Source organism: Clytia hemisphaerica, unplaced genomic scaffold (genome assembly GCF_902728285.1).
Source record: "Clytia hemisphaerica strain Z4C2 unplaced genomic scaffold, Clytia hemisphaerica genome assembly, whole genome shotgun sequence".
NCBI classification, from domain to species: Eukaryota; Metazoa; Cnidaria; class Hydrozoa; order Leptothecata; family Clytiidae; genus Clytia; species Clytia hemisphaerica.
In genome coordinates this window covers 179,983-207,909 of record NW_027104571.1, presented here as the reverse complement: position 1 = coordinate 207,909, position 27,927 = coordinate 179,983, and the positions used below count along the sequence as shown (strand labels likewise).

Sequence of the window (27,927 nt, the reverse complement as noted above, 5' to 3'; positions counted from 1 at the left end):
AGGAAAATACTGATACAGATAAGAAGATAAAAGTTGTAGTTGTAGCGTGGAACACAAATTTGTTCAAGGAAACTTCGAGATATAGAGTAACGTCTATAAAGTATTTTCAACTGAGAGGACTGGAAGAACTTGTTCGAATTATAGAGGTTCGATTTAAATAGACTCCACTTTACTGACGAATGTTCCAGACTTTCTGTTTTCAGGGAAAATTCTTTTTCTTTTTTTCGTTTTTCTTTTTTTCTGGAATAAGTTGACGGTTTTGACGAAGGTTTTAAAATCCGTTATCGCCGTTTCATAAATTATATTGGGATGATGTAGTTATTGCTCAAAGTATTTATTTTGGAAGGTTAACGAGTAAATTCCTCTTTAGCCAGTATTGTCACTTTGTCACTATTTCGTAAAAAAACGACAGGAAAAAAATGACGTCATGTCCGCAAATAAACAAGTAGCATGTCCGAAAGAAAACAAGGATGGGGTGAAAATAAACTAACAATTTAATTCCCCCTTTTATTTGTGTTGTTGTTCTAATGAATTGGGTTCTCCTCTCAACAAATGAATGGAAGGAAAAGTTTCACGCAATCTAGTTGGTTTTTATGTGAAGTTAGTTTGATTATTTACTGACTGCATTTGATTTTGATTTTCTTTGTACCTGGATGGAGTGACTTTACGCTGTAATTCTGTCTTATGTGGAGTATTATCAGAAGAGTTGTGCGACATTAGCGATGTTAAACACGGGTTTATTTTGACCGTAAAGTGCAATACCGTAGGTCTGCACATAACTTGCCAAAGCAAACCATGCAAGTGAAATCTTATGTACGATATCGCATTGAACGGTCAAAATAAACCCGTGCTTAACTTCGCTATTTTTACACTGAGTTGATAAGATGATGATAGATAGATGATGAGACCATGCGTTTGTAAGTTTGCGGATTTCGGTTCTAACTTTATCGTGGCTTTAAAATCTTTAGATTAAAGGTGATACGTAAAGAATTTTTCAATCTGCCTTCTTCTCTACTGAAATCCACGTGCCACACTTTGGTGCAGAACGATTTAGTATTTTGATGCTTCACTTTTTCCATAGAGGGCAAAAATGGTGATAAAAATGACTAAGACATTATTCTTATGAAGTCTACTTAACATCAATATTATGATTGGGATATAGACTTTATTTGCTGTCTTAATTCGAGAGATGATACTTATGGACTATTTTGACCTAATAAGTATAATGATTCTACCAAGAGACGAAGCTTTTGCAAAAAAAAATTGTGTTGTATATTTGTAAAATTTGACCAACTTTGTTTAAATACAGTTAACTTTCGCTAATTCGATCTCCAACGGGTAGTCTAAATTGTTCGAATTATAGAGAGGTATTTTCAAGCTTTCACCTTTGAGGGGAACTGAGTATTAGTTCGAATTATGGAAAGTTTCGAATAATAGAAGTTCGAATAGTAAAAGTCAACCGTATTAACCACGTTGAAATTAGCTGACTGGCTAGCCCACAGTGCAACAAACCACTTTATATTTTCTAATTGCATTAACTATGAGGGATAGGTTACAGGTTATAAATTGGGAAAATTTCCCCTTAAATATAGATAAGCACACACACTTTTTTTATAAAAGTATATATGAACATAAGGTCAAACAATTTAAGAATATTCTAAGGACATTTTAAGAATTTCAGACTCTGAAATGTCTATTATTTAGGAAATCACATCAAAATATTCTAAAAATGCCAAAAATAAAAACATTTTAAGAACATTTTAAGGCTTCAAAAATTTTGGACGTTCTTAAGGTGTCAGGAAAATTGCCCCCGAGAAAACTGCCCCCCGGAAAACTGCCCCCCGGAAAATTGCCCCCCGGAAAACGGCCCCCCGGAAAATTGCCCCCTAGGAAAATTGCCCCCCAGAAAATTGCCCCCAAGAAAATTGCCCCTAGGAAAATTGCCCCCCGGAAAATTGCCCCTATTTTTCCATTTTTCGAAACGAAATCTAACTCAATTTTCAACATTTGGGAGATTTTGGATTACGCAATTTTACGTGATCGCGTCTTAACGGATTAAGAGATCTAGAATATTTTGGGGCTATATTTTGGTCCAACGGTTGCAGGTTGCAGCCGTAATTTTCATTAAGTTGACGCTTTTCATAAGGAATAATGTGGTTTAACCATGGAATGCAGAGAAAGCGTTTTCTCTGTTTAGCGATAGTCAATTTCAATGTGTTTTATACTGTATTTCTTTCGCTATTCAAGTATTTTCTTTATGGTTTTACAAAATTTCTTGGTCATATGGAATGGATAACTTCATTCTTACTATATTCCTCACGCTGACCATTGATCTGCTTTGCATGTTTTAGTTTTTAGTTTTTTCTTAAAGAAAAAAGACGCCTCAAAAACGACTTTTACAAGTTTTGTATGAGGTGGAGAAAGATAGTCGAGTAATAAAATCACTTTCAAAAAAATCTTTCCCCATTTCTTAACCCTAAGCGCCCTATCCGTGCTATCTTAAGCTAAGGGAACTAATTTTTACTAACTCGCCAAAATAAGTTCCCACCAAAATAATCTATTTTTCGAAAATTTTCTACCCAGGACATTGTTGATCCAACCCCTCCTCCGCTTATCAATTTTTCGGAATCTGAAACTTCTTTTTTGTACGGATTATGCTGTTTTAGCCTTTTTTCCAATCCACCCCCGCTGACCCCCGTTTACTAGGTACCCTAAGAGTAATTCGAAACTACTTTATTTTACAGCTACAATGGCTATTTGAAGTTTCATTGGATTTTATAAAAAAGTGGAAAAAAAGATGGCGGGGGGGGGGCAATTTTCCGGGGGCAATTTTCCTAGGGGGCAATTTTCTGGGGGGCAATTTTCTGGGGGGCAGTTTTCCTAGGGGGCAATTTTCCTAGGGGGCAATTTTCCAGGGGGCAATTTTCCGGGGGCAGTTTTCCGGGGGGCAATTTTCTCGGGGGCAATTTTCCTAGAACCGTTCTTAAAAAATTAATTTCATGTTGATCCTCCTTTCAAAATGATTGTCTTCTTCTTGGTCCCCCTTTTTTAGTCCGAACCCTCTTTCGTTTTTCGGAAATCGACTCTTTTATTTTTATAAGAACCAGTAAAATTTTTCTGATGCTTGGCTGGTTCTTATTTTTTGGCACTTTGAGCCTCATTGTTCTTATCTTATTCTTATCTATAGGGTGTAATTGAGGTATTTCAGGCTTTTTACCAATTTTACTACTTTGATCCTTGAATTGCGTGAAATTGAACAATTCCAGAACCAGCATTGTTCTTAAATTGTTCTTATATTTGGCAATTTTGAGCCTCAAATCTATTCTTATAAAGGAAAAAAGTGTAGCCAGTAAGATTCCATCATGTGCCCCAAGTCAGATGCGAAATGAAAATAGACGAGAATACAAAAATAGGCTTCAATAGAAACAACGAGGGGAGATTTAGCCTGAGAAAATTCCTAGACTATGATGGTATATTACTTTTTGAGAATTATTTTTTCAAGTGGCCTGTATTTGTAAAATCTGCTTTTCGAAGATTAACCTTTTCACGTTTACATGGTGCCTGTGTTATGGAAGTAAACAGTGGCTGTCAAAACAAGCATTTTGTGTGATGGTTTCTTTAATTTCTACTCTATGTGATGATGATAGATGGTGGTATATGGGAAGCCTTTCTGTTTTTTTGTTTCTGGACGAGTAATCGTGAATTAGGTTGCGTAACTTTCATTGAACTCTTATTCGGGTAAGTTTAGAAGTGGGAAGTTTAAATAAAGTTTGTGTTGCTTCGCCTTATACCAGTTCTTTATATTTTTAAAATTTTCTTTATATACCTTTTTTTAATTTCAGGGGTTCATTGTCTCCCAATATGCCATTATTTTTAAGGTGCAGAGGTAGTAAGCTGTAGTTTTTCGAGTAGCGATTATCATAGGGGAGGAATCAAAGGAATCTGGGGTTTTTTGAAAACATGATAAGACCGTGATAGATTATTAAAGCAACCCCATTTTTATGAGTTTTTATTGATTTTTAACAAAGTAAAAGAAAAGGGGTTGTTAGTTTTACTTGTTGTTGAAATCTACTTTGTAATTAGCCGAGAATCCACCACAATAATAAACGAATGAAAATTCTACAGGCTAACCACTGCGATGGAGTGCTCAAACATGAAACATGGGTGTCTTTCTCAAGTGATAACACTCCTCCACAGTGTTGCAAGCCACTCCATTGGAATGTCAATGTTTAATTCTTTTGACAATAGGAGACTGTCATCTCCCTTCGAACAAATCTTTTTTGCGTTGTCCCCCGTGGCCGGATGTTTCAATGAAGCGAAAGAACAACACACTATCGATTGTTATCCTTTAAAAAGATGAACGAACCTCCAAGCGCCTCTTCATCTAATGTTTTGCTTATCATTTAAAGGCCATGTAACCTTTTCTCTCCTCATGAAAAAACCTCCTGCCAGTCTTGAACAAACAACGAGAAAGAGATCTGGGGAAGAGTTAAGAAAACTTTTGATGTTTTTCAACCAAATTTTTTTTTATATATGTGTGGAGTATACTCGTTCAGATTTTTGGGACAACGTTTTTAAATGTCGAACGCATATATAAGAAATTTGATCGCACCTTATATATTAAAGCCCGCTTTTTAAAACAGCGTTTATAAACATTTCATTTTTATGTGGTTTTTTCTGCTTCTGACTCTCTTTGTTTGATTCGTCATCACATCCTTTCTTGAATGTCATATGGACGTCCGCGCGGACGTGGCGGAAGGTGACGCACGGTCGTACAACATTTGATGAATGTGTTTTGAATGGCTTGTCTTTTGTCATTGCAACGTGAAACCTTCCCTACTTTTTTTCTACATTTCAAACTTTTTTTATGTTTTAGTGACTTTGAAAGAGGAACATCAACTTTTTACCGAGGCACTTGACGGTTCAGACAAGAGAAGTTTCTTCGTGGATTTTTTGTTTTGTTGTTATCTAAACTAAAGCATCTATGGTGTTTTAAAGATATCAATCCCAAAATCCCTTGCTGTACATGAAAGGTTAGCTTGGTAAAATTGTTGTCATTTTTCAAAGCTCAAAGACAAAAAAAACTTATCTAGCGTTAGTGAGAGGATAATCAACTGGTAAAAATGAGACTTTTAATTTTACTGTCGTTTGTACTGAATTATGTTTGGACTCAAGATTTCGCGAATAACGACGAATACCAGTTCGGTAGAGCCATCAAGTGTAAGAGGGACGATGGAATAGGTCAACGTTGTATGCCCGTTTTTGAAAATGTGGCTTATAACCGCATAGTTGTGGCTAATAATACGTGCGGTACGTACGGGAAGCCCGAAGAATACTGCGTTCAAACGGGTGTTTCCGGTGCCACTAAAATCTGTGAGACATGTTACGAGAAAGTCCCGGGACAAAATCATCCCGCTGATTTGATGACGGACATCAAAATTGACGGCAATCCAACATGGTGGCAGTCTCAAACACTGCTCGATAACCGATACGGCGTTCATTTGATTTTGGATTTCAAGAAAAAATACAACATAGCGTTTATACGTATTCGTTTCCACACTATTAGACCTCACAGTTTTGCTATCCACAAAAAGTCCACATATAGCCCAAGTGAAAGATGGCTGCCGTACCAATTCTACTCACGCACGTGTAATGATACCTACGGTCTCCCTAACAAAGGTATTGTCACGTTAGCCAATCAGAACATCGCATTATGTACCGACCGTTACAGTGGTATGATTCCTTTAAGCGGTGGCAATGTGGCTTACCTTACACTTGATCATCGACCAGGAAAAAATAATTTTGACCGCTATCCATCACTTCAAGAATGGGTGACGGTTACTCAATTGAAAATCAGTTTGGACCAATTGAATACTTTTGGAGATGAAGTTTTTGGTGATCCAAAAGTGTTGAAGAGTTATTATTTCGCTATCTCAGACATCGCTGTGGGAGGTATGTAGAACATTTTTTTTGTGATAATTTGTGTTGTCTTTTTCAAATGTTATTCGATTAGAACTTAGACAGTGAGATTTTTAGGCAATGACAAGAAAGCTTATATCCCCTTATCCAGGGCTAATTTTTAACCACAATTCTTGTCATGCATTTCCAGTTGTTGGTTTTAGAATTTGAGACAGGGGTGATGTTAAAGATTAGTGGTTCAAATGATATCACCAGTGAATAAGCAGAAATGTAGGATAGTGAGAATAGCAGAAGAAGATTGCGTGTTCATCATTTCATTGCCCATGGTATGAAGTGTGAAAGAGATTGATTATCAAAAGTAATAGACTGTACTCTAGTCACGCTATGTGACGAACAAAGGCTACTCATCAACAGTTTCATTAAAGATATTTTGTGAGGTTGGAGACGAATATAAAAACTCCTAATAAGATTTGCTGTCAATGTTTTCATTTTTTGTGGACACTCAAATATTTTCCTTTATTTAAAAATTAGCATTGTAAATGAGAACCCTTTTAAGTCTGCTTGACGTCCATCTCATGTACATAAATGAACGTTGAAAGATTCTTGACATACTTACCCCTCATAATCAGACAGCCTATAAAAGTTTCTGGAATGTTGTATAAGTTATGTCTTGGTCTCAATAATTCAAATTTTATAGATTAGAATACCTGAACGTGGAAGGATGGGGTATAAAACCATATCATTCGGTATTTAAATACCTTCTCTAATACACTGAAAAACGTTTAGCTTCGCTTAAAACTTTGGAAACATTTATAAGATTTTTAAGTTTTTATAATTCAAGAATACTGTTATAATTTCAACTCAATTCTCAACTATAAAACATTGAAAAACAGAAGAAGAAGCGTTTACTGATAAATACCCTTTTGTGATAAATACCCTTTTGTCACTTTCAAGTTGGGTTCCAGTCCTCGTGATAGCTTACATGATGTTTTTGATAAATTTCTGAGGTGCTTTCTAAATTCAATGACGATTTCATTCAAAGATGGATGTAACAAACAGTTAGCTGTAAAAAGGGGCACACCTTCACAATGTATTATCCTTCTTATGATGATAAAGTGTTGAAAATTATATTTCCACTCAAAAATTCCTTCTTTTTGTTTTGAACCTCATTTTGTGGGCTATAATTTTGTTCACGAAAGTATTTGATGAAAACTACATATTTGACACAGTCAAGTTTCAAATTTTTTTGTCAAATTTTAGGAATCGTTTCCATTCTTCTTTAACAGAGGAAACGAATGAGTAGGGTGTCCACTTTGTCAGAAATGACATTCCAAATTGAAAACATGTCAACAGCAAAGGCAACCATTATTTTCTTCAATTACTTTGAGTCAATTTCTAAATTTCGGGGTATGCGTTTGTCAAAAAAATATTTTTCAGAGATTTATCACAAAGGAAATGAGGTTTATCTCACTTCATCAATTTTTATATAATTGACAAGATTTATAATTCGGATTTATCTTATAACAGAACATCCATTCTGACAGCATCGCGCTCTGCTCTAAAAAGACATGCCGTGAATACAGGAGGGGCGTACGGTTTGCGATTTCCGAAATACCAAATAATTTTGCCCCATTTCCGAAATTCCGAAGAAAAAGGGTCGATTTCCGCAAATTCGAAATACCGTACGTCCCCCGCAATACAAGGCATCTTATGGAGCCATGGCCTTTAGAATGAATACCGAATACTGCTGGAGTAATCAAGCTGTGCGATTATTTTTGTCCTTTTTACGATAACATAAATATTTAGAGGAAGAAGTTGGAAAATAAACCCCATATTTCTGACCACTCGTTGAATGAATGAAGCTTACCGCGCATTTTGAAGTCACAAAAACTTTAGATATCTCCTCTTAAAGCACGACAAGTTTTATTTGCTTTGCCAGTGTTTCGAAGTCAAGAAAGATGGCGGTGTTTCTTTTAAGAAATTCTATCTTCATTTGAACATAATCATCACCCTGAAAAGACCTTTTTTTGTAAAAAGGGGATCGCACTTTGATGTGTAATTCTATGCGACCCCCTTTTTCTAAACATTTGTTTATTAGAATTATTTATTATAAGGTTTTAGAAGATAGTTAGATAGTAGCATCTTTCATAAATACATTTAAGAAAAAGCAATCTCTGTGTACCATCTCTACAAGTTCATTCTGCTTTATTTCACTGATTCTTTTCGTTTTTTTGGATTGCAGTACTATTTTACACATTTTCTTTCTAGTTGATGCCCTGCTAGTTGTTGACATTTAAGAATCAGAATTTCAACATGACATACTTCGTCAGAGAGAGGGTTTTCTCACGCTTTTTGTAGTGTGTTGACAAAGTATTTACTTTAAATGTGGCACAACCCAAGTCTTCATAATCCCTACTAATATAATCCTTGAGTATACACGAAAATAAAGTTGATCTAAATGGAGTTAACAATTTCAAGTGTTTGTAAAGAATATTGCAAAGAAATCCGTCGTATGCAGCGTCTGTCTGTAGTTTAAAAACTGACGCCGATAGTAACTCAGTCGTGGCCACTTTTTACCGAAGTTGTTGAAAAGTAAAGCTCAGACTAAGGAGGAATCTTTAAATTGTTCTTTTCATACATATTCCATTTTTCGTTACAACTAGGACGTTGTAAATGTAATGGTCACGCATCAACATGCGCACGGAACCAGAACACTGCACGATATTATTGTGAGTGTGACCACAACACTGCTGGAGTTGATTGCGAGAAATGTTTACCACTTTACAACGACCGACCATGGAGAAGAGCTTCCGGAAGGTTCGCAAATCCATGTAAAAGTGAGTGTTTGTTTCATTATTTAAATCGATAGTTCTCCGCCATCTACAATAAGATCCCAGGGAAAAACTATAGTTTAAGGTTCCACATCGATTTTTTAGCAGATGGATAAAGTTCCTTAATTAGGATTTTTATAAAAATGATATCTTTTTGAAGAAACAATGGAGAATGTCTGGCGCCCTTACGACACAGAGATCTTTGAGGTGAAGCAGTTATTTGTTTATAAGCTTCCCAGATGTAGTAAAAACATGATTATCGATGGGAAAAGGTTGATTTATAAGAAACTGTTATTCTAGCAACATGTCATTACTATTTCTTATAAGAAATCTTCTGTTAATGTATGTTCTTGTAAAAAAAGATATTTTTGAATGGTAAACTTTATTGCGCCTAATACACCTTTTCGGCCGTAGCTGGCAATTGCCCTCGCGGACATTTTTTGTCCGTTTAACACCCAGTCTTTTTTCGCACCTAAAGACAATGAAAAAAGTGTAAAAAAAGGATTGTATCGAGTTTAGGGTGGTAAATTAAATAATAATGTGGTACGCACTTGACCGCGCGACTACGGTCGAAAAGGTGCACAGCGATCTTCTGCAGAGTTTGATTGTTATTTAACGAAAGGAATGTCTCAATTATGCAGTGTCGATTATTTTGAATTTCCTGTAAGAAATATAACTTAAAAGATGCTTACAATAAACTATAAACAAGAGGTTAGCCCTTTAGTATTTTCTCACCGACCTTCTCCATCATGGTCAGTCACGAAATTCACGTCAGAATGCAAAAATATCAATTGACAAACTCATGATAAATATCATTTTTGCTTGATATGATTATTTTCACAAGGATCTTTTTATGTGTATGATTCACTAGGCCCTTTGTTAAGAGCCTGTCTTTACCAAAACAATCCAACCATTTCTGATTCACACTTTTGGCAAAGGAAACTGCTTCTTTGACAGGAAATTACGATTCGATTGATCCTTCATGTGAAAGCAGTCGTTGTCTCTTCAAAAAGACACCTCTTAAGCGAGTGTCACCAACGTTTTTTCAATGTAGTCTTTCTCTTTATAATGATTTTTTTCTTGAGTCTCTCTAAATCAAATCAGAAGTATTTCCGTAGCCACCTCAAATGTCGTCTTTATAATCAGTGGTTCAAGCGGTTAGTGGAGAGCGGCCCGTTCAGCATATTTCCCCTTATGTATCTTGAACTGTAGTATATATAATATCCAAAATATAAAGTTTTAACATCTAAGAATCGTAAGCTATTCATGGAGTTATAGAGAGAGAGAGAATACACTGTAATAACATAAGGTACTTTTTAAAGCCTTTGAGGTCAAAGGGGTGTGTTGGACCCAAATATGTATACATTGTAAGCGTATTGCAGAAGCTTGTTTTTGTGTGGCTTTCTCAAAACAAGAAGTTTTTCTGAGGTAAAATTTTTCCTTCTATTTACGCGAAGAGAAATATCCCATCGCATTTCAAGGAAGTTGAATTGAATCGATAGAAGGAAATACTTGAACATATTTTGACTCTTTCAATGTTTTGATTTGCTGTCTTCCCACCTCCCCACAAAACCACTCTTTCGACATCGTGAGCTGTACTCACCATCACTTTTGTTTTCCTTCTTAACAGATGATCGGTCACAATCTGTTTTCGCAAAGTGAACTTCGGATGAAATTGTGTGATAAGTTTTAAAGACACCTGAGTCAGCTTTTATGAATGAATCTTATACCCTTATTGGAATGTTACTGTAGTTTCCGAAATACTATAGACGAAAAAAAAAAAAAAGGTTTTTCTGTAGAGGACTGCGATTAAGAACTAAGTAAACGCAAAATTTATAAAAATTTGAAAAACAAAATTGTTGACAAATATTGTGACAAATAACACAGCAAATTTTTTACTTCCACCATCTCAGTTCCTTCCCTTGAAAAATTTGGTAATCCCCCTTCTTCCTCTTAAAAACAAACATGGCTGAATGACAGAAGGGTGCTCTTTAACTAACTTCCTGATCCCTAAAAATGGCCCTTTTTTATAAATAAACAGGGAATTCCTTTGAAGGAATAGCACCGCAAACCGTATGAAATCCAGCTTAGAGGATTTTGATTTGGTGAAAAGCGTGAAAAGCTGATTTTAGCGAATTTTCAGTAAAGGAACCCTACAATTTGCCAAAGTTAGTTCTCGCCAAATATAAAAAACTTACTGCCTCGCAAAAATTAGTTTCTCTTATGGTAATCTCCTCTTTTTCGACTCTGACTGTCCTAAACCCATAATTTCTTATATTATCTTTCTAATATATCATCTCCAGAATGTGACTGTAATGGACTAGCTGACACTTGTGTCTTTGATGAACAATTATGGATCGACTCGAACTACCGATCAGGAGGTCGTTGCGTTAACTGCCAGAAGAATACTGATGGTGTGAACTGTGAACGCTGCAAACAGTATCACTATCGAAAGACGTCCTCCGAATCTTGCACACCTTGTAACTGTAACCAAGACGGATCGCGATCGGCAAGTTGCAATAATGACGGACGTTGCAGTTGTAAACCAGGTGTGACCGGCGATAAATGCGACCGCTGTATTAGCGGATATTACGGCTTTTCAAGCACCGGTTGTCAGTAAGTAGTTACCAACTCTCTCTTGGAATTAACTTCAAATCAAACCATTTCTCCACAACTTCAAATATTCAAACAACTTTTGATTTCAAATGCGCCTCAACTAAGCAAAAAATACCAAATTTGATTGCCAATTTAAAAGATTGTTTTTATGCTTCACTCCTAAACTCTTGACTATGGTTCCAAACTTCACTTTTGCGTTTAATAGGCCATGTTATTGTGACAAAGAAGGAGCTCTATCCAACACGTGTGATGCCACTGGACAATGTAAATGCAAGGAGAACGTGATGGGAAAGAGATGTGACCAATGTAAACCCAATCATTTTGATCTGGACACCACAAACGCTAAAGGTTGCAAAGCTTGTTTCTGTAATGGTCACGGTGTGTCATGTACGCATGCGCAGGGCATCCAATCCAAACTGATCTCATCAACTTTTGACACTGACCTCAATGGATGGAGACTGGAAGACCAATATGGTAAGATTTGTTTAAAACAAAGATTTGTAGGGACGAAATATTTCATAACATATTCTTTCAGGCTTAGACTTGGCTTAGACTATGTTCAGAGTATTTTCCTCGGAACTGCTCCTTTTCTTGCTCCGTAACGTTCCGAAACCAATATGAACATTTCCTATGTGTAACGAAAACCTTACCGAAGAGATGCTAAACGGTAACGTCTAAACATGGTTTACTGACATCTCTTCGATAATCTTTTTTCCCGCAGGCAACGATTACACGAACTTGTTGCGAAGACAGCAAGGTACACAACATATCACCTCCGAAGCTGTTGGTAGTAAAACTCTTTACATGGTCGCACCCAGCCGTTACCTTGGTGACAAACTCAGCAGTTACGCCAAGAACTTCGCCTTTACTTACGGTATTTACCGAGAGCCTGAAGATCCAGAAATCGTCACCAGTCGTGAAGACATCATTTTCGAAGGAGCTGGCATGACTGCAACTTATGAAATCACTTCACAAAATAATGAGCGGCCCAAAGGAAGATTCGTCAAGTTCAATTACAAGCTTGTTGAACCTTCAGGCATGACTACCTTTAATTTCCAGAAATTATTGTCCGACCTGACAGCAATCAAGATCCGCACAACATTCCTTAAGAACCGCCGTTTCGCGATCGATGACGTCAACATGGAATCAACACAGTACGTCTCATTAAACTCTTTGGATCAAGTTACGTGGAAAGAGAAATGTCAATGCCAAGTTGGATACGCAGGAGAACAATGCGAAAAATGTCAACCTGGATTCACCAGAGAAAATGTCGGATCTGGTCCTCTCGGAAGGTATGTTGCTCTCAGAATTACAGTCAAATACACTCACTGTTATATTAAATTGAATATTAAAACTATTAAATGATTTTAGTTTAAAACCAGAGGTTGATAATGCGTAGCCGCAACAGTTTCCCTCACTTTTGGCACGGTTTTCCATGAGGCAGTAAACGGTTGTATATCCTGTTCAACGTTCATATAACATTATTTGGGCGTTCGATTGGTATTGTTCAGACGTTTCGTGCCTGCTTGGAAACTTTATCTCGAATTGTAATATCTCGGTAATATTTTTAAAAGTGGAGTTTGAAAGCGCCCCATGTACTAGTATTTGGACTAACGTTTTGTTTCTCCTTTCTTCAGATGTGTACCATGCGAATGTAACAATCACGGAACTCGATGTGATCCGGAAACCGGTATTTGTGAATGCCAAGATAACACTTCCGGACGAAACTGTGAGCTCTGTAAGAAAGGATACTACGGCAATCCTACCAGAGGAACGAAAGACGATTGCCAACCATGTCCATGTATCTTCGCTAATGAATGTATCCTCATCGGTCAGAGTGTCAAATGTACGGACTGTCCTGAAGGCCATATTGGAGATAATTGCGAGAAATGCGCTGATGGATATTTCGGTGATCCAGAAGGGAAACTCGGAACACCAACCAAGTAAGTTCCAACCTTGATCCTTGTTGTTTCTGGTAAATGTAATAGTTGTGTTTGTTACCAGTGCTCATTGTGAGTTTCCTAAACGTGCCAAAAAGAGTTCTCAGCGAAAATATATTGATAAATTATAGATCAGCTCAGCTCTGTTCACGAAATTTCAATTAAGTTCTACTCTGGATTCTCGATCCTTGTTGTTTTTGGTAAGTGAACATGAAAAATGGTTGTGTTGGTTACCCCTGTCCTCGCTGTAGGCACTTGAAAATTTTGATCAAGTTCTGTTAACGTAATCTTAAGTTCAGTTCAGTCCACAAATTTCTCTCAACATTAAAATAATCAATATTTTATAAACGCGACTTTTCTTTCTAGATGTCAACGTTGTGATTGCAACGGTAATGTGGACCCAAACGCTATTGGAAATTGTGACGGTTTGACGGGAGCTTGTTTGAAGTGTATTTACAACACGACGAATGGTGACGAGGAGAAGTGTGAAGAATGTGCAGATGGTTTCTATGGTGACGCTCTCGCGGAACCTAAGGGCAATTGTACAGGTGAGTTTGCTGGTCTTTTAGAGCATCCAAATTCATTGTGATAATTTTTTACAGGTTCGATTCTAAGGGTGCAGGAAGAAAATAAGAAAAAATAGAACCAACTTCTAAGGCTAAGTCTAAGTCTCTTGAATGGTTTTTAATTAATAAGATTTTCTACTTTATACCATGGAAGAATAAAGAACTTAGAATTTTTCTACATGGTGTTTCATGCTGGCAAAGCATTCAGACATTTTCATCAATCAATAAAAGTGATTACAACCCTCCTTCATTTCAGCATGCAAATGTTTTGAGCCAGGAACAAAGAAGCCAGCTGGTCACGTGGCAGGGGAAGCAATATCTTGCGATAAGAATGGCAAATGTGAATGTCTGGACAATGTTAAAGGTGATCACTGTGATCAATGCCCTGCTGGACACTGGAATGTACAGTCTGGTAAGACAAACGTTTTTTCATTACAGTTTATAGTCCGTCCATTTTCGTTTGGATAATTGTTTTAAGATTGTTATTTAACGTTTGCTTACACAGTAAAACAAAGGAAAGAACAAAATCTTCCACTTTCGGGCGCCGCGTGAGCACAGCAAATTTCGAGAAATTCCATTGTTAATTGTGCCTTGTCAGCATTGAGACGCGTTTTCTGTCTATATCATAAAAAGAATGTTTTTAAACTTCCAAAAGCGATGAAAAGTGCTTGTTATTATTAAATATCATTGTACTGTTTGATGTAACCTTGGAAGTTAAACCACCATTCACTTTGCTCTATTGCGCAGTAAAGTAAGCAATGCAATGGAATTTCTGTTTATTCTAAATACACCTATCAATAATCAGCGGCGTGGTCGGCTTTTTAGGCGACTGGTAATAAATTTACAAAGGAGAAGATTTGTTCTCAGTAATCTTCTGAAACTGACATCAAACGTTATTTTCGTTACTAGGCAACGGTTGTGAGAAATGTAACTGTCACCCAGATGGATCGATTGGTGAAGATTGTGACATCGAGACTGGACAATGTAAATGCAGACCAGGTGTCGCTGGAAGGACTTGCAATCAATGTGCTCCTGGACATTTCGAATTCTCAGCTGATGGATGCAAAGGTAAGAATGGAGAAGATTCTGCCGCAATAATGCGCTTTTTTGTGAGGCCTAATGCACAGTTACAGTGCTTGTCCGTTGCACTTTGTAACAGAAATTATGCATTAAAAGTCCTGCAACTGACTTCTGATTGCTATTTATGTTTCACTTTCAGCTTGCAATTGTCATCCGGACGGATCAGTTCATCAGAATTGCACAAGTGATGGCGTCTGTGTGTGCAAACCAGGTGTCCTTGGTATCAAGTGTGATCAATGTCCCGAAAATAAATACAATCTTTCAGTCGGATGTATCGGTAAGTTATCGGGGAAATATCGGGTTTACTTATTTATTTAGCACTGTTGGGCTTTAAAAAGATTAGCCCTCCCCTCGCTTATAAACCCGATTTGATCATTATTGAGAATTCTTTATCACGTGACCGATTAATGAAACCTTCATACTTTTTCCCTCTTCTACAGCTTGTCCAAAATGTTTCGATTTGGTCCAACTGGCAGTCAACAAACTTCGGCAACGCCTTTCAACTATGAACCTGACCAAAGGAAATTTCACCAACGAAGAAGTTGGAATCGATGTTCGCGATGAAAACTTCGAGAACGCCATTCGAGCACTCGATAAAGCAATCGATGAATTGAAAAAGAAAACGAATTCTTTACTGGATGGCGATAAACAATTATTTGAATTTTTCGATGGCCTTCGTAAACAGTTTGAGAAGATCAACGAGAGGTTTGGAGAATTAAAATCCATGGTCGAACAATCGAAAGAAGCTTCAGAGAAGGGAGAAGTAGAGGTCACACGCGCTGAAGAAATTATTGAGGAGATCAAGAAGCTCTTGCAAGATGCCGAAGACAAGATCGCACAAGAAAGCGCTAAACTTTTCGACAAAAATGATGATAGTGCTGTTGATTTGAGTGATCTCGCAAAAGAAATGAGAGAAATTGCTAAAGAGGTATCCCCATTTGTTGCTAGTTTGAAAACTAAAACAGACCTAATTTCGTACTCACATGGCGTTAAATCAGATTCAATAAAGGCAGAAAGTGAAGTCTAAATCTCAGACCTCATAAAACTACATAAAGAGAAGGATATCGTTAGTGGACACCAGCAGCCTACAGATGTTTAAAAAATAGAATTTTAGACAATGTGTGTGCCCCTCAAGCAATGGAGTCTGTCTGTTATATTTAAATTGGTTCAATGGATGCAAGAATTTTTCACCGATTCACACTTTTATCTTTCAGGCTCGCAAACTTGCAACCAAACACGAGAAGGAGGCTGGTGAAATCCAATCCACAACAGACATGGCATTGAACCAATCAACAAATGCGTACAATACAGCCAAGATGGCGCGAGACATGGAGGAGAAGATCAACAAGGAACTCAAAGAAAATGTCGTGGATGTTGACGAAGCGATGAAACTGGCGGAGGAATCCAGAAAATTAATCAATGATTCGGTGGCGGAATCGAACGCAGCGATCGCCGACGGAAAGAAATTGATTGATGAAGCAATGGAGGAGTTACCGGACTTCAAAGCCAAAGAAATGAAAGGTGGTCATTGTAACTCTCGTTTGATTTATTTGAATATTTCCGCCTGATAGAAATGTTTCTTCATGGGAAATTCTCATTTTTACAAAATTAAGAACAACGATTGATCGATTTTCAATTCATCCGATTTCATGGAATAAATCTGATACTCGGGATGCCAATACTGTGAGGAAATGAAAGTATTCTACACAAAGCACCATAACAACGAATAATTTTCCCGTTTCAGAGAGCGCTGATGAGAAGGCGAAATCAGCTTCGGAAGTGTCAGAGAAATCCGATCAGTTGCTAAAGGAGAACAAAGAAGCCATTGAACAACTGAAAAAGGATGATACGGAAGCAAGGCGTCTAATGAAAGAAGGTGAGAGATCGCATGTTCATCGGTAGTCAAGTTCATTTTGCCGCTTAAGATACACGCTTTTTTTATAAGGATAGTGTACTTTGGCTGGGGGTGAGCATTATTCTTATTTTTCTATTGTTCTAAACAATAGGCCTATTGTTCTAACTCTGAAATCTCACCCTGATATTCTTATCGAAGTTATATTCTTATAAAAATTGTGTGTATCGTTAGAGAGGCTGTCTAAAATATTAGCCTATTTCATTGAATCGAAAACTTTTATTACAATTCGCAAAATAGTACTCAACGATAAAGTTGATTACTGCAGTGAGGTAGAAAAATATCATGTACTAAAAACACGGGTAATGTTTGGTTTGACTGGTCGTGAACTTTTGCATAATCTTAAGAGTATCAAAGTCCTCTAGTTTGATATCGAGGCAGTTTGAAGCGATGAAACTGGCGAAGGAATCCAAGAAGTTGATCAATGATGCTTCTCTGCAATCGCACCAAAATAATCACCCCAGATGATCTGGGGTTTTTACAACGTCGGCTAATGATTTGTTCCTGTGTATTTTACCGAACCAGCTCTTACATCCCCACAAAATACTTGTACCCATAGGTCCCGAAGGTCCCGAGGTCCCGAGATTAGAATATACCAAATACACCCCAAAATATACATATACCCCCTTGGTCCCGAAGGTCCCGAGGTCCCGAGATGAGAATCCCTGCAAAAAATAGTTGTACCCTTAGGTCCCGAAGGTCCCGAGGTTCCGAGATGAAAATACCCCCCCCCCCCCCATAAAATACTTGTACCCATGGTCCCGAAAGGTCCCGAGGTCCCGAGATTAGAATATACCAAATACAACCCAAAATACACATACCCCCTTGGTCCCGAAGGTCCCGAGGTCCCGAGATAAAAATCCCTGCATAAAATAGTTGTACGCTTAGGTCCCGAAGGTCCCGAGGTCCCGAGATGAAAATACCCCCCATAAAATACTTGTACCCTTAGGTCCCGAAAATCCCAAGGTCCCGAGATTAGAATATACCAAATACACCCCAAAATACACATACCCCCTTGGTCCCGAAGGTCCCGAGGTCCCGAGATGAAAATCCCTGCAAAAAATAGTTGTACGCTTAGGTCCCGAGGTCCCGAGATGAAAATACCCCCCCATAAAATACTTGTACCCTTAGGTCCCGAAAGTCCCAAGGTCCCGAGATTAGAATATACCAAATACACCCCAAAATACACATACCCCCTTGGTCCCGAAGGTCCCGAGGTCCCGAAGGTCCCGAGGTCCCGAGATGAGAATGAATTGGACAGCCACCACATGGTCGAAATTAAGAAAATAAAGACCGAACAAGACTATATCTAAATTTTTATTTTTGCTTCCTGAAACTGACTGTTCTTCTAATATAAAAGTAAAAATGATTATTTAGTGTAAAGGTAAAAAATATTTGTTAGAAATTTATTGTGAAATGTTAAAAATCAAAGAAAACATTGTAATAACTGGGTCAGTATTTTTTAACCGCGAGCATATGTTTTTCACCAACAAAATTTTACAGAACGACCCACATGGTCGAATTCAAGAAAATTAAAGACCAAATAAGACTGTATTAAATTTTAATTTTTGCTTTAAAACCAACTTTTTGTCTAATAAATAGGTATAATAATTGTTTAAAAATAAACTGATGTTACCAAAAAATCGTTTTCTTTTATTGGCTACTTAAAGCTGTAAAAAGTATTTTTTTGCTTTTTGGCTGATTTTACATTTTATTTTGTCAGTAGTTAACTTGTTAACCATTATGGAGAAAAGATTAAAGAAAGCAATCTTGGAGAAAAAAAAATTACGTAGCATGGAGCGGTTTACAATTTTTCATGAACAGAATTCTGCTGTCGACTAAAATTCATTTCAGATTCAAATTTTGAATTCAAAAAGAGAAAAAGTGAATGATAATTCAAACCAGAGGAATGTAAAAAGATGGAAAAACTAGGTCTCTTGCCCTTAGTTAGTGTCGAGTTAATAGGTTTCTTTTGTTGTTGCTTTAAAAAATCTACATAATTAGCATGCTGTGACAAAATTCTTTTGTTTCATGACCTTCGGGACTAAGGGGGTATATGTATATTTTGGGGTGTATTTGGTGTATTCTCATCTCGGGACCTCGGGACCTTCGGGACCAAGGGGGTATATGTATATTTTGGGGTGTATTTGGTGTATTCTCATCTCGGGACCTCGGGATCTTCGGGACCAAGGGGGTACATGTATATTTTGGGGTGTATTTGGTGTATTCTCATCACGGGACCTCGGGACCTTCGGGACCAATGGGGTATATGTATATTTTGGGGTGTATTTGGTGTATTCTCATCTCGGGACCTCGGGACCTTCGGGACCAAGGGGGTATATGCATATTTTGGGGTGTATTTGGTGTATTCTCATCTCGGGACCAATGGGGTATATGTATATTTTGGGGTGTATTTGGTGTATTCTCATCTCGGGACCTCGGGACCTTCGGGACCAAGGGGGTATATGCATATTTTGGGGTGTATTTGGTGTATTCCCATCTCGGGACCAATGGGGTATATGTATATTTTGGGGTGTATTTGGTGTATTCTCATCTCTGGACCTCGGGACCTTCGGGACCAATGGGGTATATGTATTAGTCCCGCTGCTGAGGTCGAAAATTGTTTCGTTTCGTGATACATCTCTTAGATCTAACTTTTTTTGGTGGAAACTCGCGAATTAGTATGTGTAGATTACAAAATCGAAAAGTTTCCGCGATTTTCTAGTGCAAGTGTCGAGAAAATCGACTTAAAAGTTGACTTTTATCGAGTTAATCGATTTTAATCGATTTTCATGAACTTAACAGTTTCTAGGTCATGAGTTTTCACTTTTATGATGTATTTTGCTTGTAAATACTAAAAGCCATCAAAATATTACACTATTAATTAATTCAAGCGATGAAAATGTAGGAAAAACGGCTAAAATCGATAAAATCATCGATAAAACATCGAATTTCAACTGAAAAACTCCGAATGAGTCTGTAGACTTCAAAAGTTGTCTGATTTGCCTGAAATTTTGCACACTTGGCCCTTGGGTGAATATCTGCAGATCTAAGTTTTCATTATTTGAAAATTTTGATTTTTGGGGTCTGGGAACGAGTTTTTCGTCAAAACAAGGCTGAAACTTAGGGGCGGCCTGCAGACCTCAACAATGGTCAGATTTTGCTGAAACGTTGCACACTTGGCCCTTGGGTGAATATCTACAGATATAATTTGTCATTTTTTGAAAGTTTGGATTTTTGGGGTCTGGGGACGAGTTCTTCGTCAAAACGAGGCTGAAACTTTAGGGCACACTGACTTAAAAAATGGTCTGATTTGACTGAAATTTCGCATATTTGCTTTGTTCAAATCTAAACATCCAGTTTTTTTTAAATATTTATATTTGGGGTCCGGAGACGAGTTTCTTGTGAAAACGAGGCTTTGCGTGGCAGCCTGTAGACTGGACAGGGTTAAATGGATGAAATTTTGCAAACTTTTCCATACTGATTTTCCTTTTTTGAAATTGTTTTGAAAGACCAGAAACATGTTTTCCGTCGACGACACTTAATCCATGGGAAAATTTTTACGTTAGCTCCAAAGAAAATAAAAATTACTTTGCTGGATCATCTTCAGTTAGCGAAATTTGTAGACGAATGAACAAACAAACTTTGACACGAGGAACAAACACTTAAAAAGATCTTCAAGATCTTTATGTGGAGTTATGATATGAGCGTATATAGTGATCGTGTCACTGCCAGGACTGTCTAGAAGCAGCCAGCGAAGCAATTTTTTAGAAATATGTGTTCTTATTTGCTAGGAGGGAGCTTTTTATGGTCTTCAAGTTTTTTTATTCAAATGATGTGTTCTAATTTCTAGGAAACCTTGTAGCTATGTCTCCCAAAATTTATCATTATTCCATGGAGGATGTGTTCTGAAATTAAGGATGTCTAAATGTCTAATTATTTCCTTGAAAGATGTGTTCTTTAGCTTTCTTTAGCTTTCTTTAGCTTTCTAAGGTTACCAGGCAACAAGAACACGCCAATTTTTCATAATTTTTTCGATACACCTGTCTCATTGCATCTCAGAACACATCAAGTTTTCTAGCTCCTACATGTGTTCAGAACACCTCCTAAAAAAGATCGCCTCGTCGGCTGCTTTTGACTGTCGTATTTATTACTAATCTATAGTCTGAGTAGGTTTAAATGCCGTAGGACTTTTAGATGAGAACAAACGAGCACTCGTTTTAGACCAATATCGCATTTAATCTTGTATATTTTTTCTTGATAGTGGTTGAAGCCTAGTTTTTTTATTATGGATTATATTGATATACCTATCTCGTATTGCAATATGAGGGGACTTGGTTCTTTGAGTAAAATAGATCTCAATCGCTTTCTTCACTCTTGAGGTTGAATCAAGGTTGATAAACGTCTTTAAACATTTCTTCATTTTTTATCAGCTCGATAAGACGTCGTAATTAATCCAGGAATATTGAAAAAGTGAGAAAGAATCACCAGAAAACAAAATTGATTTTGTAGATAATGTTTATAATAGCAAGCCTTCTCACTTTGTCTCCTTTATTATTCTACACGGGACCAACATTCGGTATTCTCTATTCAGGAAAAATTCCTAGAGTAATCAGTGCACTACTTTTAATAGCAGCCTAATAAAACCTCCCGTTTCCTGTTCTTCCCCCAATGAAAGACTGGTTCAGAGATCTCTGCCACTGAATCGAGGGATGGGGAAGTCGATGTTCAAATTATCGACCCTTTTTACGCCGGCTCTTATTGGCGTTATTTTAGAGCTCGTGGCCTAACGGACCGGCGTTAAAAAGGCCGACGTAAAAAGAGCCAAAATTATACATTTTAAACCTAAAAGCGGTGTTTCTTTTTTTTGAACCATTTTTTCGCAATCGAAGTGGCTTTCTGAACAAATTCAAGGTGGAAATTACCGAAATTCTTGTCTCGTATCCAAAACTTAATGTAAATAAGTGAATTTCGACGATAAAAATTTTACGCATTTTCCTACTCACAGATGGCATTTTGATGAAATATTCTGTCATAATTTTCTGTTTTGAAGCCTAAATTAAATTGCAGTTTTTGCAGATTTGCAGCCCTTATTGGCGTAGGCCCAAAAATGGGCAGTGGCGTAAAAAGGACCAATGAGGTAATATGAATTGTCACTGCACTGAATAAAACGAGATATCAATCTTTCATGCACCCTACTCATTGAAAATAGTTGCCGTAAAATCGTCCCCGCTAAGAAAGATATGCTGAAATTCCAATGAAGTAGTTCATGAGATTTATCTCCAGAAGGAAAAACTAAACTTTTGGGGCTGAATCTCGATATCTACTTTTAAAGTATAAACAGTAGGATTTTGCATTATATTTCGCCACTTTAAAAATCTTTACCCAGTTATTGAGACAGAGGTGCAATTTTCGATAGATTTTTAATCATCGGGATTGATATGTCATCTCAACAATGGACTTCATTGCTCGTGGTGAGTGCAGGAAATGGTTGTCAAGATCAAGAATTTTCTTCAAGGCAGTACAGTAGCATGTTTATTTATTTCTTCAAAACAAAGCTAGGATGTGCGACATTTTAAATAACTGCGGCAGCTAAATCTTAAGGAATTTAGCAAATAAGAAAAATGAGATTTTCCCTTGAATTTTTAGCTTACCTGCCGTACGACTTCTATACCTTTTACTTTATTTGACACGAAATTCGATCATGATGAAGTTTCAGTCAAATAAAAGACAATTTCATCAAAAAAAGTGAAGACCTTATAAACATCGCAATCAATATCTTTGAAGAAAAGAAGTTGCATCTGCCCTTTAAAAATTGCGAATTTTTCTTTTAGGACGCTTGCTTCCAGGACCTTTGTGCCAGAGTTTATGTAATGTAAAATGTAAACTGTTGCTCCAAAACATCCAGCCAAGGGAACAAGTCTGCTTCAAAATACTGCCACGCTGCCCCAAAGTTTCAGCCTCGTTTTGATGAGAAACTCGTCCCAAACTCGTCCCCAGGCCCCAAAAATACAAATTTTCAAAAAAAGAAAAATTGGATCTGCAGATATTTACCCAAAGGCCAAGTGTGCAAAATTTTAGACAAACCCAACCATTTTTTAAGTCTACAGTGTGCCCTAAAGTTTCAGCCTCGTTTTGACGAAGAACTCGTCCCCAGACCCCAAAAATCCAAACTTACAAAAAATGACAAATTATATCTGTAGATATTCACCCAAGGGCCAAGTGTGCAACGTTTCAGCAAAATCTGACCATTGTTGAGGTCTGCAGGCCGCCCCTAAGTTTCAGCCTCGTTTTGACGAAAAACTCGTCTCCAGACCCCAAAAATCAAAATTTTCAAAAAATGAAAACTTAGATCTGCAGATATTCACCCAAGGGCCAAGTGTGCAAAATTTCAGCCAAATCAGACAACTTTTGAAGTCTACAGACTCATTCGGAGTTTTTCAGTTGACATTCGATGTTTTAACGATGATTTTATCAATTTTAGCCGTTTTTCCTACATTTTCATCGCTTGAATTAATTATTAGTGTAATATTTTGATGGCTTTTAGTATTTACAAGCAAAATGCATCATAAAAGTGAAAACTCATGACCTAGAAACTGTTAAGTTCATGAAAATCGATTAAAATCGATTAACTCGATAAAAGTCAACTTTTAAGTCGATTTTCTCGACACTTGCACTAGAAAATCACGGAAACTTTTCGATTTTGTAATCTACACATACTAATTCACGAGTTTCCACCAAAAAAAGTTAGATCTAAGAGATGTATCACGAAAATCGTTTTCTAGCCACTTTTTTCGATCTCAGCAGCGGGACTATATATTTTGGGTTGTATTTTGTGTATTCTCATCTCGGGACCTCGGGACCTTTGGGACCAAGGGGGTATATGTATATTTTGGGGTGTATTTGGTGTATTCTCATCTCGGGACCTCGGGACCTTCGGGACCAAGGGGGTACATGTATATTTTGGGGTGTATTTGGTGTATTCTCATCTCGGGACCTCGGGACCTTCGGGACCAATGGGGTATATGTATATTTTGGGGTGTATTTGGTGTATTCTCATCTTGGGACCTCGGGACCTTCGGGACCTTGGATAAATGAATATTGTAGAGGGAATAGTGTTTCTACATTTACATTACATGTCTCATTTTTAACAAATCTAAGTCTTTTGTTTAAATGAATTTTAGAGGGTGAGCAAGTAAATTCTTTTTTGCTGTTCTGTAAAATTCAAAGTATTTGTATCTTATAAAAACCCCAGACTGACCCAAAATAATTTATCTTTTTCCCTGTATGTAGGTCGTGAGTTGAAGACTGACTCCAATGATTTGTACGCCAAAGCAAAGAATGCTTCTGATGAAGCTATGCAAGCTCAAGAGGATGGAAAGCGAGTGGCCAATGAAGCTAAAGAAATGTTGAAAACTTTAATGGTAGGTTCAAAAGTTTTCAATGATATTTCGTAGTTTATTTTTAATTTTATAGAACTCTTAGATCATTAAGAGATGGTGTATGGACACAAAATAAATTCATTCCTCTCATTACAAATCTCTTCATGCACAGGAATTCGAAGAAACCATCGCCAAATCAAAGGCCAACGCAACTGAGGCCATGAAGCTCATTCCACTCATCAAGAAATTGATCAAAGAAGCCAACGAAGTTGCCAATGTAGCCGATAAGAAGGTCTCAGGAGCAGAAGGGGATGCAGAGGAATCACACAATACTGCTTCTAATGCTCACAATGTCACCATGGCTGCCAAAAACGTGAGTCTCTTTCTTTCTCTAGTCTATTTTGCTCCAAAGGGACTGGAACTAGTTGTATGGGTTTGTTGCGTACGTGCACGAGATCAATGAATAATTGAAGGCTTTCGTATTACACTGGGTCACATATCAAAAAGCCCAAAGCGACTTCTGGGCTACTGGTAACAATCTTTGATATGCTGACATTTATGATTCAATTGAGTTATTTCTCGTGAAAGTTTTATACTTCTCCAATACAAGAAACAACGCAGTGTTTTAGTGAAAAGATCCGATATCTACAGAGATTTCAAAATAACCTTTAATGGCTTTAATGTAAAGGCTCTAAAGATTGAAATACCCTCAATTATAAAGTGAAAGGAAGGGTTTTTATAAGAACCTTATTGTTTCTAGGATATTGATGACTTGATTGCCCAAGCCAAGAAATTGTTGAACGAAACCATGTCCTTTATGATGAACGAGGTAGTCGAGACACAGAATAACATCAAAGAGACCGACAAGAAGTTGGATGAATACAAAGAGATCGCCATCGAGGATGGAAAGAAAGTCGACAAGGCGAGTGACGATTCCAAGATGGCTGCCGAGGTTGCCTCTAAAGCAAATAATGATCTGACCAAGAGTCTCGAGGATGTCGATAAGTTGATCGAAACTATCGAGAATTTAGATGAGATCAACCTTGCCGAGTTGGAAGAAGCTGAAAGAAGGTTCGCCGCAGCTCAAGATCAAATAGATGGTGCTATTTCATTCGAAATCAATTCATTACAAAATAAATTAAAATCTCAGAATGCGACAATTACAGAATACGAATTAGACTTGGATCCACTGAGGGCACAAGTGGACTTTGTGCATCAATTGTATCAGTATTTGCCCAAGACCTGTTTCCGTTCGCCTGAAGGACTTGAAGGAAATCAAAACGCTAAGAAGTAAGGTCACCAAAATAAACGGTGGAAAATAATTAAAAGACAAAAAGGGCGTGATGGCGGAGAATGATTGACACGCCCATTTGTCTGAACTTTCTCAGGGCGGAATGTACATTTGGTATATCTTTCATAGATTTTATTTATAAAACGACATGAGGTTTGCCGCGTAGGTCTTTAGCTCGTTGAGGACTGAAACGAAGTTGACAATCCCACGCATGCCTCAAGAAGGAATGCGTTAAAATCAAAGACGAAATCGGGACTTCAATATAAACACCAATATTTTTTATATATAACTTTTTTAGGTAGAAAATCTATAACAATTTGTTTTTTTTCGTAATTTATTTTCTGAATCTCAACTAAGATTTTTCTTTTTTTTTTATGAAACAAAATTTGCCATGAATTGCTGAAAATCAGCTGCTTTTTAGTCTCATAAGAAAAAACTGCAGTTCAAAAATCTTCTTATAAACGGAAATTTATTTGATGAAATTTTGCGATTCAAGTCTTCTCATCAGAGCGAACCGTATAACTAACAGTTGTACACTAAATAAGTAACTCCCGAGTGGTTGAACAAAGAAAGTTTGAGTGTTTTCATTATTCGTAATAATTATTTTATATTTGATATTCCAAAAAAAAGTGTTTAACTAGTGAATAAAGTTTTCGTAAGATTTTTATTACCGCATTTTTTATGAAATGCAAAGTGGTCAGCTTGTATGAAGCGTGTTATAAAAAGTACATTTTTTTTTCCTTTTTTGCCAAAAAAATTAATATTTACTTTACCTGTGTATCATAATTATTCTAATATCGTAAAAAAATTTCTACCTTTTTCAAAAAATTTGAAAAATATTGATATTTCTTGTCATGTTTCAATACAGTCCATCAAATCACCCACAAAAGGTTCCATGAAGTACATTATGGTTTTGTATTGGCCCTGTGTTTTGTTTCTAACAGTAATCATAATACATGTCTCAATCAATACAACTGCTTTACACCAAGATGATTAATAAACCAAAAGAGGTTCGAACTCAACCAACCTCGATAATTCCCAAGAAAGTCTCTCAAGTTTCCGCTTCTTTCAACGCATTGGTGACAGTAGTCCTTAAAGCGCGATCACGACTAACTTGAGCCCTTCGAATGTATTCTTTCACCGATTGTCGACTCTTCAAAACACTCCCGTCGAAATGACCTTCCATCCGGGGGTTGCCACAGGATCCATTCCCGAAAGTGACCAGCCCTGGACCGTTGGGGGAGCCTTCTTTGAACTCTCCCTCGTACTGCATACCATCAAATCGCAGATAAACGCCAAAGCCATGGAAAAGACCGTCACTGAATTCACCTACAGAAAAAGCAATAATAGAAATATTTTTTCATCTTAGTGTTTAGCATTTTTGGTCTTAAATTAGGGATAATTTGGACCAAAAATTGTTAAAGACTTTAGTCACCGGCAAGGTGGGATAGGATTTTGTTTCGGTAGTGACAAATTCGTCCTAAGTCTCCACATCAAAAATTTCGAAAAACGAAAAAAAACCTCCAGAAAATCTGGCATATTTACTGTTAGATACTAAAGCCTGTCTCAAATGTATGTGGACAGTTTAGTTTTTTAACATTTTCTAAACACTTATTCATGCTATGTTAGAGCTTTTACGCCGTTGGAAAGATATTTCCAAGGAGAAGGGTCTAAATGATAAAAGATGAAAACAATTGAAAAATGAAGATGAAAAAAATGAAAAGCTAAATCACTGAGTAATTAAATTTATTGTTGGACAAACCTGCATAAACAGTGTTATCAGGTAACCTTAGGCTTCCATAGCCAGCAAAAAAACCGTTGACGAAACGTCCTTCATACATTGTGCCATCAGTGAACGTGATTTTCCCGATACCGTGTTTTTTGCCTTCTTTCGACCAATCCCCTTCATAAATGTCACCCTCAGGATATTTGTAAGTTTGCATCATCTAAAAAAGTGGAAAGAACAGAAACGGAATCAGTTTGAATTCTTTTTGCTATGAGCAAAGTAATAAAGAAACTTTATACTTTCTAACTGTCAGAATAAAAAAGATTTAAAACCTTTAAAGGAAAAGATTCAAAATAAAGTTTTTTCAGTACAGAATATCAAAATTCCGACTAAGAAAATGAGAAAAAAACTAAGAAAAAAGTAAGAAATTCTAACCTTGCTTTTCTTCAACAAAGTGCCAGATAATTCTGCCGTCAGCTATCCATCGACCACCACCACCATCATATTTTTATGTAGTTTTATCATGAAAAGAAGAAGGAAGAAAGAAACATCACATCAAAAATAAAAATATCAACTTCTTCAGGTTGCTATGGTGAAATTTTCCATTCAGAATAAAGTATCACCCTTTTGCATTATTTATTCATATATTGCTATTTTTGGAAAA

General features: G+C 37.0%; 2 protein-coding genes across 2 annotated transcripts; one reads left to right on the top strand and one right to left on the bottom strand.

Moving 5' to 3' along the window:
• The first annotated feature begins 4,876 nt into the window (after positions 1-4,876).
• LOC136823446 (laminin subunit gamma-1-like) lies at positions 4,877-26,380 on the top strand. Its single transcript, XM_067079636.1, has 16 exons — positions 4,877-5,952; positions 8,583-8,756; positions 11,054-11,366; positions 11,572-11,840; positions 12,088-12,658; positions 13,004-13,309; positions 13,673-13,854; positions 14,129-14,284; positions 14,782-14,940; positions 15,092-15,229; positions 15,393-15,880; positions 16,167-16,473; positions 16,697-16,828; positions 24,158-24,288; positions 24,419-24,619; positions 25,007-26,380. Exons 1-16 carry the CDS (start codon positions 5,124-5,126, stop codon positions 25,538-25,540), a joined length of 4,890 nt encoding a protein of 1,629 aa, XP_066935737.1. The 5' UTR covers positions 4,877-5,123; the 3' UTR covers positions 25,541-26,380.
• Positions 26,381-26,505: 125 nt separating this feature from the next.
• LOC136823447 (MORN repeat-containing protein 4-like) lies at positions 26,506-27,782 on the bottom strand. Its single transcript, XM_067079637.1, has 3 exons — positions 27,699-27,782; positions 27,300-27,483; positions 26,506-26,866 (listed from the first exon to the last, which is right to left on the bottom strand). The coding sequence occupies exons 2-3, from the start codon at positions 27,481-27,483 to the stop codon at positions 26,589-26,591; spliced, it is 462 nt and encodes a 153-aa protein (XP_066935738.1). The 5' UTR covers positions 27,699-27,782; the 3' UTR covers positions 26,506-26,588.
• Positions 27,783-27,927: the final 145 nt, after the last annotated feature.

Excerpts from the sequence above, each read along its gene's own strand:
- LOC136823446 (XM_067079636.1), top strand. The coding sequence starts at position 5,124 with ATGAGACTTTTAATTTTACTGTCGTTTGTACTGAATTATGTTTGGACT. Across the intron at positions 13,310-13,672 it reads AAACTCGGAACACCAACCAA|ATGTCAACGTTGTGATTGCA; the intron begins GTAAGTTCCAAC and ends TTTTCTTTCTAG. Across the intron at positions 15,230-15,392 it reads TCTTTCAGTCGGATGTATCG|CTTGTCCAAAATGTTTCGAT; the intron begins GTAAGTTATCGG and ends CCTCTTCTACAG.
- LOC136823447 (XM_067079637.1), bottom strand. The coding sequence starts at position 27,483 with ATGATGCAAACTTACAAATATCCTGAGGGTGACATTTATGAAGGGGAT. Across the intron at positions 26,867-27,299 it reads TGATAACACTGTTTATGCAG|GTGAATTCAGTGACGGTCTT; the intron begins GTTTGTCCAACA and ends CTTTTTCTGTAG.